The sequence below is a fragment of the Ostrea edulis genome, chromosome 6 (genome assembly GCF_947568905.1).
Source record: "Ostrea edulis chromosome 6, xbOstEdul1.1, whole genome shotgun sequence".
Taxonomy (NCBI): Eukaryota; Metazoa; Mollusca; class Bivalvia; order Ostreida; family Ostreidae; genus Ostrea; species Ostrea edulis.
In genome coordinates, this window is record NC_079169.1 from 43,142,678 (window position 1) to 43,156,074 (window position 13,397).

The 13,397-nt window shown below is 36.6% G+C and overlaps 1 protein-coding gene and 1 long non-coding RNA gene across 2 annotated transcripts in view; both read left to right on the forward strand.

The window, feature by feature from the left end:
• Positions 1-4,325: 4,325 nt before the first annotated feature.
• Positions 4,326-5,233, forward strand: LOC125648442 (uncharacterized). Its single transcript, XR_007360296.2, has 2 exons — positions 4,326-4,455; positions 4,645-5,233. It is a non-coding gene; the product is annotated as an uncharacterized LOC125648442 (long non-coding RNA).
• A 5,307-nt stretch (positions 5,234-10,540) lies between these two features.
• The window catches only part of LOC125648417 (SCO-spondin-like), a 20,934-nt gene continuing 18,077 nt past the window's right edge, over positions 10,541-13,397 (forward strand). The window contains exons 1-2 of the mRNA XM_048875522.2: positions 10,541-10,635; positions 10,899-11,054. Coding sequence (XP_048731479.1) covers positions 10,596-10,635; positions 10,899-11,054 — 196 coding nt within the window. The 5' untranslated portion in view covers positions 10,541-10,595. The remainder of the gene's footprint in view (positions 10,636-10,898; positions 11,055-13,397) is intronic.

Consider the following 13,397-nt stretch of genomic DNA (forward strand, 5'->3'; position numbering starts at 1 on the left):
TCTTTTTTATTTGAGGCATTATAAGACATCTCCCCACTTTTCCTCCAACTACCCCCTCAGCTTTGACAATATTGTGGTATGTGCCAGACAAATTACAAATTCTATTCTATTCTCACTTCCATTAACCATTAATTATCTTGCAGTAATGTATCCTCGATTTTCAAAAGGGGGGGGGGGGGGGCGGGGGAGGCAAGCCAGAAGATTGTTGGTTTTTCTGTTTTACTTCCCGTCGAGAATGTTATACTCACATTGAGACATCGCCATTTGTAGGTCAGTTAAACTGAAAAAACCCGTGATTCTCACTTCTAAATGCCGAGTGTTTGGCAAAACGATCGGAGCTCGAACTCACGACCTCCCGGTTACAAAGCGAAAGCTCAACCACTGAATTCTCGCGACCGGTAGCAGCAGAAAGAATAAAAATCTTCACAAGCAAAGACAATAACAAAAGAAAAAAAAGAAAGAAAGAAAAAAATTACATCAACAAAATTCCTAATTTGTGCGGGGGAAGAGATATCTTATAATGCTTCAAATAAAAAAGAAATTCCCCAGTTTTTAATTTCTTATACTCCGTGGGGAGGGGGGGGGGGGTTAGTAGAGGGTTTTACTACTATTTCAGGACTTGATTCTTCTTTCACTACTACTGTGAAAAATAGGGGGGGGGGGGCTCACACAGTATATTTGATTGTATTACAAACCACAAATAATGGTCATTATAAAAAAGGGGGGAGACAACCCCCCCCCCCCCCCCGATTCTACGTGGCTGGTTTTTTTTTAATCATCTCACCTTAACAACAATTGAGGGGAGGGTAGTGAAACTAATCTAAGCTGAAAGAAAAAGATCCTAGTGGGGGAAAAGTGGTAGGAACCGGCCCTTTACCCCCTCGTTCACTTCTGGGTACCTATTTTATTTTGTTCTCATTTCTTTTCATGTCGCATTGTTTTGGAATTCATAAAACCGTGATAGTTTAGGCTGTTGTTGGATAGAGCGCCAATACTCTCGATATCCTTTGGGGTTTACATAGCCTTTCAGAACTCGGGATTAATTCGGATATCCCTTATTCCGTTTTGAGTTTTGTACTGTTTACGCACTTCCGTGATTAGAGATTTGAATGAGATGACTCTGGACAGAAAAAAATTATTAAAAATATACAACGGATAGACAGCTGTTATTAGAGGATTTTAATTATTAAAGAAGAATTACTGGGAGTGAATGGGGCCCTGAAACTGGCTGATAAGCAGTGTAAATAACTTTTAATCGACAAATATCTGTCATGGGGTACGGAAAGGGGTAGATTGAGTTGCAAGCCTTGTTATATATTATGAATCAGTGGGATAAGACATTTTTTAAACGTGGATAAATTAGTGTTCTGTGATAATGACACGTGTATTTAAGCTTCCTGGAACATGAAAAAATGTATAAAGAGACTCCATAGATCAGAGAGAAATATTTATTCGTGGTTCGAATTTCCTCCATTGTTTACATATAGGTTATAGTGCAATATCCTTGACCCAGGCGCCTATGGCATAGCTCTTCTACAAAAAATGACAGATTGTAATGTCCCTGATAATCTCCAGGTGTTTGTGATCGGACAAAAATTTTACATTCCTTGGAACAATTACCGCACACTCAACAACAGTCACAAATTCATCATACCGAAAATTAAATTCTGTCGGATACATCTCTGTCATCCGTTGCATTATCTAAGTTCACAGACACCCAGACCACACGGTCTACTAGTTCTAGGCCTACCTCCACATTCACTCTGCCAACGTCTACTGTCCCTATATATGCGAAACCACTTGGAATCTCTCTTCACTAAATGATTAACTGCTCAATATCAATATCAATGCTCCTTTAAGAAGAAAGCGTGCAGTCATGGATTCATATTCTGATTAGGTCTGTCAAAATGTTTCGCGCTAATGGACAGCCAAGTGACGTCACACATCACCCTGATTATTGATTTATTATGTACTTATTCAAAGAGGAATAACTCGAATACAATTCACTTATACACTCGTCGGCCGATTTTTAGTCCGCAACATAGTTGCCAAAATTAAGGTCGTAGAATTCGATTCTGGTGTTATTTTTAATGTACAACGAAAAATTAATTAATTGGAAAATTCTCAAAATGGCGTCGCTAGGCACAAGAAAACGGAAATTTTCTAGAAATATAAGAGAAAATACGCTCTTATGAGTTGCCATGAAATATTAAGGTGATTCCACCCTCGGGGTTGCCAAAAAAAGCTGTGAAATCCTCGGCAAAGCTCTCTTTTGTTTAAAGAAACATCTTTTTGGTTAAAAAGATATATCCCAAGCATAAAAAGATATCTCTGACTTTCAGAGATATCTCTACAACCAATAGAGATATATATCTAGTGTAAAGAGATATCTCTCTTATCTAAAGAGATTATCTTATTTTACGAATAAATAGTAAAGGGGCTTGTCATATAAAACGGGACTTTGAACTTTTTTGGCTATATGCGGGGGTGGCATTATAACGGGGGATCACTGTATATCACTAGTTAGATCAACTTTGAAGGTTAATTTGGGCATGGCAAATAATAAATTTGAACGATTAAAAAAAAACACGGCAAAACAAATTAAAGTTGATGTAACGATGAAGGGTGAAGATAACGAAAAGTGATCAATCTCATAACTCCTATAAGCAGTACAAAATAGATAGTTGGATAGACACGGACCCCTGGACACACCAGAGGTGGGATCAGGTGCCTTGGAGGAGTAAGCATCCCCTGTCGACCAGTCATACCTGCCGTGAGCCCCATATCTTGATCAGGTAAACGGAATTATCCGTAGTCAAAATTAGTGTGCCAAGAACGGCCTAACATTGTGGAAAATTGTTCTCTCCTATAGGTCCTTTTGTTGCCTTGAATTCATGCTTTAATGGGCAACAATCCTTATACATGGTTATAATCAGAAAGCAAATGATGACATGAACTCCATTTTTGTGAAGTATAGAATTTGGTTTTATGCATGTGTAATCAAATCAAACCTAACTAGTTCTAATTGTAACGGGGACCGTTACAGATGTTCCCCAAACCTCCCCCAATTAAAAAGTGATGTCCTTGTGAATCTATAGGAAAAAATCATTTTATTTTAGCCTTTAATTACATGTAGTACGTTCAACATGGTCATTTCAGTACCAAGAAATGAAAGAAAGCGTTGCACGTGCATACACGCGCACGCGTGTATGATTCCGATTTTTTGTTGATGTCGTTCAACAGGCATTTGTATCATATACCCACAGTATGAATTTCATAACGTTTCCACCAAATATAAGGAAGTTATAGCGATTTTAAAATCGTCCAATCAGAAATCAGCACACGTGCATGCACGTGCTGAGCAGTAATTCTAACCACAGCAATTTGTAAGGAGTACCAAGATACATCTAAACCCCTAATATGAATAGAATTTGATGAAAAACAAAAACGTTATCGTCCTTTAAAAATTGAACATTTAAAAAACGTTACACGCGCATGCGCGTGTGCGTTGGAATTTTTTGTTACACCAACATATAGATACACATATTGTCTACATATGCTGTGAATATCATCTCATTCGCTTCATAAATAAGATAGTTACAAACGTTTTAGCATTATCCAATCAAAATGAAGCGCACGTGCATGCGCGTGCAAATTGGTAATTTTGACCATGTAAATCAGTTAAGGGTCTCAATATCTACCTATGATATTAATTTCAAGCCATTTCAATGAACAACAAAAAAGTTAGACTGATTCCAAAGTTAGCGTACAAATTTTGTAATGCGCGTGCACGCGCATGCGTGCGCGTGATGGCAAAATAACTATTATTTTTCATATGTACAAATGATATACTATCATCCTATTTAGGTTTTATATCGCTTCCTTCAATATTCTGATTTTCCATTTTTTGTACCAAAATTGCAATGCACGTGCGCGCGCGTGCATGCATGTGCAAACAAAATGACTATCACTATGCACATCTACAAACGCTATACTATCATCCTGGAAAGTTTCATATCGATCCCTTTTGTAGTTTCTGCGAACACTACCGGACAAAAAAGTACCGGAGAAAAAGAATAATAATAATAATAATAATAAGAAACAGAGTAAAAACAATATGTTCCCAAACTTTGTTTGGGGAACATAATTAAAAAGCTCTTTCGTTCATAATGTAGTTTCTATATTCAAACTGTAATTTTTTCTTTGATATTTGAATAAATCAATGATTGTTTTATGATGATATACTGTTAGAGTAGACAATCTAACTTTGACAGAAAGGTAATCTGCAAACACATTTTAAAACACTATCAGGACATTAGTGGAGTAAAGCGATCAAGATTGCTTTATCGCCGAGTGACGTCATAATCTCTAGCACCTGTTCACCAAAGCTCGGGTTTCCAGGATACGCCATTTATTGTCAAATCAAGATCACCGGATATAAAATGCGTCCTAAGTGTAAGTATTGTTCAAAATTATAAAAATGATAAATTGTTTAGTCTACGTTATCTACACGTTTGTCGAGTGGGGAGTCAAACGGCTTGTGTGACCTAGGCTATAAATTGTAAAGAGTTAATTATCAATATTTTACAAATTCAAACAATGATATCGATAGTTCAGACAAAGTGTTCCACGTGTCAATTTCAGGTTTCTTTATCATTTATTTGATAATTACAATGCTTGTGGAGAGTAAAGCTGCCTCTGTGGCTGTACAGAAGGCGACCCGTGGTCTGGAGACATGGTGCAGAACGCGAGAGTGTATAGAGGAAATGCTCAAATGGGAACAACAGATGTCGTCCCATAATATAGGAAATATCTTTGGAAAATTTGGAGGGTGATGACACATTCCAGCGACAAAGTTTCCGTTGGCTGATTTCAGTTGATTTTTAATTGTGCTTAATTAAATAAGTTGCTGACATTGTCAAAAAACTGCGTTGCCAGTGAGTGAAATCGGTAAGGCGACTGTTATGTCCTTAGTATATTTCCTACGCTAGTGTATTGGCAATTTAAATTTTTTATTATCATTGTCGGATTTAGTAGTTTTTCTATTCTTGTGTATCTGTTATGTTATTCATTTCACTCAAACGAACTTTAATAAATAATTTATTATGTAAATAAACACACACGTGTAGGTACATATATATATAGAGAGAGAGAGAGAGAGAGAGAGGCGCACTCAGAAATTGCAGTTTATATATTATAAGTACATGTCATTGTATAATAAATGTAAATCTGTGTTCTGTTTTATCAAAACTGAGTTGTAGCATATTAAATTTCATCTTTCGCGGGTGTGCATACGTTTTACTCCATTGACTGACAAATTTGAATGCGGAAAAAACCTATATGTCGGACAACCTTGACTCAAGATAAAATAGACATTGCCTGGCATTACCTATGTCGGATATAAATAACCACACGAAAATACACGTGTTTGATAAAAACGTGTGTTCATATAGGTATCGATATTGTTCTTTCCAACTCATAGATTTTCATATACAAAGGCAGACATATGGGCGATGACACGTTAATACAAGACGAACAACTAATTTTCAAAAACATAATGAAATCAACAGACTTGTAAAACGATCGATAACCCAGTCATTAACAGAATTGACGCTAGGTGACGTGTAAAGAACAGTATCTCTCATTGTCATGTGCTTCTCTCATTACGTCATGTGCACTAATCATTATGTCATGTGCACTTGTCATTATGTCATGTGTATTTATTTTACCATTATGTCATGTGAATTTATCATTATATCATTTGTATTAATCATTATGTCATGTGCTTCTTTAATTACGTGATGTGCACTAACCATTATGTCATGTGCATTTATCATTATGTCATGTGCATTTATCATTATGTCATGTGTATTTTTATGTCATTATGTCATGTGCTTCTCTCATTATGTCATGTGCTTTTTTCATTCTGTCATGTGATTCTGTTTTTAGCTCACCTGAGCTGAAAGCTCAAGTGAGCTTTTCTGATCACCCGTATTCCGGCGTCCGTCCGTCCGTCTGTCCGTCCGTCTGTCCGTCTGTCTGTCTGTAAACTTTTCACATTTTCAACTTCTTCTCAACAACCACTGGGCCAATTTCAACCAAAGTTGGCACAAAACATCCTTAGGTAAAGGGAATTCTAAATTGTTAAAATAAAGGGCCAGGCCACCTTCCAAGGGGAGATAATCAAGAAAAGGTAAAAATAGGGTAGGGTCATTAAAAAATCTTCTTCTCAAGAAGCACTGGGCCAGAAAAGATGAAATTTATAGATAAGCTTTATTAGATAGTGCAGATTCTAAATTGTTAAAATCGTGGCCCCCGGGAGTCGGATGGGGCCACAATAGGGGTCAAAGTTTTACATACAAATATATAGGGAAAATCTTTAAAAATCTTCTTCTCAAGAACCACTGAGCCAGAAAAGCTGAGATTTATATGATAGCTTCCTTATATAATGCAGATTCTAAATTGTTAAAATCATGGCCCCCGGGGGTCGGATGGGGCCACAATAGGGGATCAAAGTTTTACATACAAATATATAGGGAAAATCTTTAAAAATCTTCTTCTCAAGAACCACTGAGCCAGAAAAGCTGAGATTGATATGAAAGCTTTCTTATATAATGCAGATTCAAAATTGTTAAAATCATGGCCCCCGGGGGTCGGATGGGGCCACAATAGGGGGTCAAAGTTTTACATACAAATATATAGGAAAAATCTTCTTCCTAAGAACCACTGAGCCAGAAAAACTGAGATTTATATGAAAGCTTCCTGATATAGTACAGATTCTAAATTGTTAAAAGCATGGCCCTCGGGGATCGGATGGGGCCACAATAGGGGGTCAAAGTTTTTTGTTTGTTTTTTTGTTTGTTTTTTTTTTCGTTTTTTGTTGGGTTTTTTTGTTGTTGTTGATATAGTGCAGATTCAAGGTTGTTTAAATCATGGACCCCGGGGATTGGATGGGGCCTCAAGGGGGGCCTCAAAGTTTTACATACAAATTTATAGGAAAAATCTTTTAAAATCTTCTTCTCAAGAACCACTGAGCCAGAAAAGCTGAGGTTTATATGAAAGCTTCCTGATATAGTGCAGATTATAAATTGTTAAGATCATGGCCCCCGGGGGTCGGATGGGGCCACAATAGGGGGTCAAAGTTTTACATACAAATATATAGAAAAAATCCTTAAAAATCTTCTTCCCAAACCACTAAGGCAGAAAAGCTGAGATTTATATGAAAGCTTTCTGATATAGTGCAGATTCAGGTTTGTTAAAATCAGCCCCCCTGGGGTAGGATGGGGCCACAATAGGGGATCAAAGTTTTTCATACAAATATATAGGGAAAATCTTTAAAAATCTTCTTCTCAAGAACCATTGGGCCAAAGAAGTTCACATGTACATGAAAGCTTTCTGACATAGTGTAGATTCGAGTTTGCAAAAACCATGGCCTCCAGGGGTAGGTTTGGGGCCATAATAGGACTGCGGTTTTACATGCAAATAGATATGGAAAATCTTCTGATATGGACCAAGGTGACTCAGGTGAGCGATGTGGCCCATGGGCCTCTTGTTATATGATGTGCTTTTTTTCAGATGTTAGCAATGAGTTTGCTGGAACTCGAGTGTTGAAATAAAACATGAAACTAATGAAATACTACCTGGTCAGCCCATGTGCGAATTTGTGTGAATCAGTGTAGTTCTCCCGGTGTATATGTCGTGTATAAATGGGTTACATTTCGATTTACGACACACAGAGAAACTGAAAAAAGGGGGTATATCGCATAACTCTTCAGTTTCTCTTTGAGTCGTAAATCAAAATTATAATAAATAATTGTAAAAGATGTCGCAATGGCATTGTTTCAAATCTACGTGATCCGAAATACACACTATCTAGTATAAAAAATTATATGGGGATTAAATATTTAAACTCAAGGTCGACAACAGCAATATTTACCCTTTTGGACTTTGTCTGTCTGAAAACTGTCAAGGCCAGTTCAGCATTTTTTATTCATCATAAATCAGCTGCATTCTTAAATAATCTGATTTTTAAAAAAAAGGTTTGAAATACACCCCGCTAATTGTACGAACTATTTTGCTAGATTCGACATCCCAAGTCCGAAAGTGTATAAGTTAGCATGGCTAAATTTTTGCACCTGGTTTTTTGTTTTTTCTTTCTTTAGTAATTGCCGAACAACAGCGTTTTCTTTACATATTATTAACAACGGAAGTACTGTTGATTCCTATATGCATCCTGGGGAGGGCGCTGAAGTAGGAAGGAGATACTCTCAATAGGAATATAATGATGACGTCATAAGTTGGCAGTCCCTCTCATTATGTCTACGCTGGCTCTGACATTCCATCCGCCATGTTTGAACTTGACAGTTATCAAGTCACGTGACTTTGATTATCATCATAACGATGTTTGCACCTCACATAATGATCTTTGCACATAACGTAAAGATATTTGTACATGACGCAATGAACCAAAAAAGCACATCATATAAAGACAGAATCAAATCACATAATGGAAAAAGCACATGACATAATGATAAGTGAACATAACATAATGAGAAAAGCACATCACATAACGACATAAAAATGCACATGATATAATGATGAATGCACATGATATAATGATGAATGCACATTACAAAATGAGAGAAGCATATAGCATAATGATAAATGCACACGACATAATGATAAATGCACGTGACATAATGGTTAGTGCACATCACATAATTAAAGAAGCACATGGCATAATGATTAGTGCACATGACATAATGAGAGAAGCACATGACATTATGATGTATACACATCACTGAGTAACAAAAGAACATCAGAAGGCAATTAGGGCGTTCTATAGAAGGCAGTTAAGGCGTTCTATAGAAGGCAGTTAGGGCGTTCTATAGAAGGCAGGATGTTCTATAGAAGGCAGTTAGAACGTACCATAGAAGGTAGTTAGGGCGTTCTATAGAAGGCAGTTAGGGCGTTCTATAGAAGGCAGTTAAGGCGTTCTATAGAAGACAGTTACGGTGTTCTATAGAAGGCAGTTAGGGCGTTCTATAGAAGGCAGTTAAGGCGTTCTATAGAAGGCAGTTAAGGCATTCTGTAGAAAGCAGTTAGGGTGTTCTATAGAAGGCAGTTAGGACGTTCTATACAAGGCAGTTAGGGCGTTCTATAGAAGGCAGTTAGGACGTTCTATAGAAGGCAGTTAGGGCGTTCTATAGAAGGCAGTTAGGGCGCACCATAGAAGGCAGTTAGGGCGTTCTATAGAAGGCAGTTAAGGCGTACCATAGAAGGCAGTTAAGGCGTTCTAGATAAGGCAGTTAGGGCGTTCCATAGAAGGCAGTTAGGGCGTTCCATAGAAGGCAGTTAGGGCGTTCTATATAAGGCAGTTAGGGCGTTCCATAAAAGGCAGTTAGGGCGTTCCATAAAAGGCAGTTAGGGCGTTCCATGCTGTTACGAAGTGAACGCTCTACCCTTGAGCTACCGCGACCCGCAAGTAGACTAGGATACTCATCAAGTTGTACTTTTAAAAAAGACGGCAATACGTGGATCATAGGCATGTGTTTCTAACAGAAACTTAATATTCTAGCTTAAAGTTGCAACCTTCCGCCTCCTGGTTGAACATTGTTTTTAAAACAAATGATCATTTTTGTCATTTTGCTGTCTTGCCTCCCCCCCCCCCCCCCCCCCCCCCCCCCCCCCCCCCCCACTAAAGTACAAAATTGGGTCGCATCCCCCACTCCTCCACCTTTTTGGATCCGTCACTGAATGATATAACATCTGACAACAAAATATCACAAATGATATCCATTTGAGGATATGAAAAACAATATATGACTTCCTTTGTTGGGCGTTGCTGAGGTGACTATGCCATGTAACTATGAATAAATGAGACATAAAATAGTTTGATGTGGAACACTAATAACTGATTCATGAAGTGCTAACACTACATACCTTCCCCTTTGACATCTTTACAAATTGTAATGATAGCCATTTCCTCTTGAATGCGTTGAAATTGTGAACAATGCGCGTATGACTCTTGATAAATATATATGATATAATGTATGTTTATTTTAATGGCTGGGAATTCCGACCGAATAAAAGTAGAATGTAAATATAAAAATAACATGAGGGTTGGCGTTTGGTGAATAATAGCGACGTGAAGCGTCACAGTTCATACCCTCAGTTATCTTATAAAATGAAATTGATTTCTTAGATTAGTGACCATTATGCGGGGATTCAATCGGGAAATTAGGATCTCTTAAGAAAATTTTAAAGTAGATTGGAATGTTGAAGTGTACAGTTTTGTGGTGTAACGTATAGTAATTATGCATTGAAAAGAAGTCCTATTGAAAAATTCATAAAACTGTTGTAATTTGTATTTTCTACACTGTAATATATTGCATCTGAGCTGCTGTGCTATTGTACTTATGAACAATTGAAAAAGGGCGAAATTATATAAAACACATCAGAGAGAGGATTTCACCAGTGGTCGTATCACGGTATTAAAGCACATGTTTGGAGCAGACATAATCTGTCTACATGTATATATTAGATAACAATCCCATGAACGTGTTACTTTATCGGGGAGAGTCCTCTACGACAACATGGCCCAGCCGTTTACTCTTCTTTTACCTGGCCTTATATGTAAGTACTCGTGTCTCCTGTCCACTCTCTGCACTCGTAATTTGTCAGTTAAAACGTGAAAGATGAAATTAATTCTAATTTGTCCTTATGATATTTCAAGATAAGGGGAATACACGGTATAGTTTTAAGATAAGGTGTATTAGAGTTAATGATATTACATATACATGTATATTTTTTTTTAATTCCACAAGAACGGGACTTGCATAGTGAAAATTAAAGCCAACAGTCTTCAAGTTTTAAAAAGAACCCCATATTTTTATAAGGTTTTATGCAGATGAATCAAGTGATACCAACGATATGCCACGGATGTAATACGGACCAGGATTGTTCTGGGAGATATTGTCTTTCATCACAGCAGTATGTGATTTGTAAATACCGCACCGATCTGTTTTTCAGGGAACATTGCTGCGTTTGCACAAGTAAGTTCTGTTATGTTAAAAATAGAGTCTTTAACACTCACTCTCCCCCAAGTAGAATATACATTGCATAAAAGTATATTCAAAACTAAACTGTACTTAACCCGTGTTAGCATTAGCGCGGTATCTGTAATTTATTCTGCAGTGTTTGCGACCTTCATCCCTCGTTTAACAAACCAAAGGAAGAAATATTGTTAATAGTCTTCTTTCTTTCTTTTTTTCTTCTTTTTTTTTTTTGTACTTAAAAAAAAATGAATACATGTATTTTCAAGTTCGTAAAATATAGGTGTAACAGCTGAAAATCACCTGACCTTGACTTGTCTCCATATTTCACCTGACCTTGACTTGTCTCTATATTTCACCTGACCTTGACTTGTCTCCATATTTGGTAATGATTTCCATATTTGATGCTAAAGTGATATACATGTAGTTCAAGATGGACAAACTCAAAAAGCATAAAATAAACCATCATGCAGATAATAAAGGTTTAAGCGTTATTCATTGTATTTATTGGTAAGATAATAATCATAAACCAGAAAAGCTATTTTCCAACAATTTCAATAATGCCGCGAAGTAGATCGCGGAATATGGTGTGAAACGTTGCAATATCATACACATCTCGATTTTTGTGCGAAAATCTTGATTAATATTCGATAATCTTGTTATTCATATTCGATTATTTTTTATTTGTATTCGATAATCTCGATATTCAATCTTCGACAGTGTTGATTTATATGCGATAAATCTTTATATATATGTGCGATAAGTCTTGATTTATATCCGATAATTTTGTTGTTTATATTCAATAATTTTGTTATTCATATTCGAATATTTTGTTTTATATGCAATAAATCTTGATTTACATTCAACAAATCTTCATTTATATTTGATAATCTTGTTATTTATATTCGATAAATCTTAATGTATATTCGATAACCTCTTCATTTATATTCGATAAAAATTTTGATATATATTTGATAACGTTGAGGTATACATGCTAGGTGTAATAACGGCGTTCTTGGTAAAGGCAAAAAGTATGGATTCAGCCATATTGATTGTAATTGAAGTGTATAGTTTTAAGATTATTCGTATGAAGTTTTTTTGGAATAAAAATTAATATTTATAACTATTTCCTCAGTTAATCATTTACGTAATACTTTTGTTATGATACCTCGAGTAGAGTGTCATCTCTGCTCCTCAGTATGGGTATCTTAAGTACATTATTAAGGGAATTCTCGGGATACATGTAGTTTCTTACTTTTTATTTAAGTGTCGATGATAGAAATGTGTTTCGGTTAGGAAGCACAGGCGCTATATGGTTCCTTTACTCTACTATGTGAGCACAGGCACCGGAACGGTGATTAGTGTGTTTTAAAATCTTATGTACACTCCACCACCCCCACCACCCCCGCCGTCACAACGTATACATATGTCACAATATTAAATGCATTGAATGTCAAAACCTAATTACAATGTTGACCACACTGTTATGATTAGGACCCAGGTGATCTTTGGCGGGTGTGAGTGATTGCACCTGGAATTTTGCCCCACACGCGATGGTACTCCGAGAGAGTCGGGGAGCCTTTCTCTCCTAAGAGGGGCAATGTAGCAGAGTAAACTATGTGGCCTTCCTAACTAGCTAGCTTTAGCTAGACGGTTGACCCTTTAACTCAATCAGTACGGATATGTCGAGTATTGTCTAGTTCGTATTGCTTATAAAGAATGACAGGTGAAGATAACAGTGATCAATCTCATAACTCCTATAAGGAATACAAAATAGAGAGTTGGGCAAATACGGACTATACCAGAATACAGATAATATTACGAAAGCCTATTAGTATCATGTAAAAAAAAAAAAAAATTCACATTCCATTATCTCGTAATTACGAGAAAAGATCTCGTTATTACGAGAAAAGATCTCGTAATTAAGAGATAATTATCTCGAAATTACGAGAAAAGATCTCGTAATTACGAGATAAATATCTCGAAATTACGAGAAAATATTGATATAAAGCCGAGTTGCACAACTTACGGATAATCTTGGAAACGTTTGATACTATTTCCCTCTTTGTTGATTGGTCAGCAAATCGAAATGATCTTATTCAAAGTGTGTGTGACGGTACATATTGTCGTCCGGTGTCGCATGATTTATGAATGCTAATACCTATAATTTTCGTTCCGGGTTATAATTTACGTTCCGGTCCGCATAAGTTTAGTTCCGGTCATAATCACACTTTTAAAAACATGAAATGCATATATTTACGTACATTTCTTGTGGGTTTTATTTCTTTCATCGGGTTATACAATAACCAAAGACTAATATCATTAGAACCAGAATATTTATAC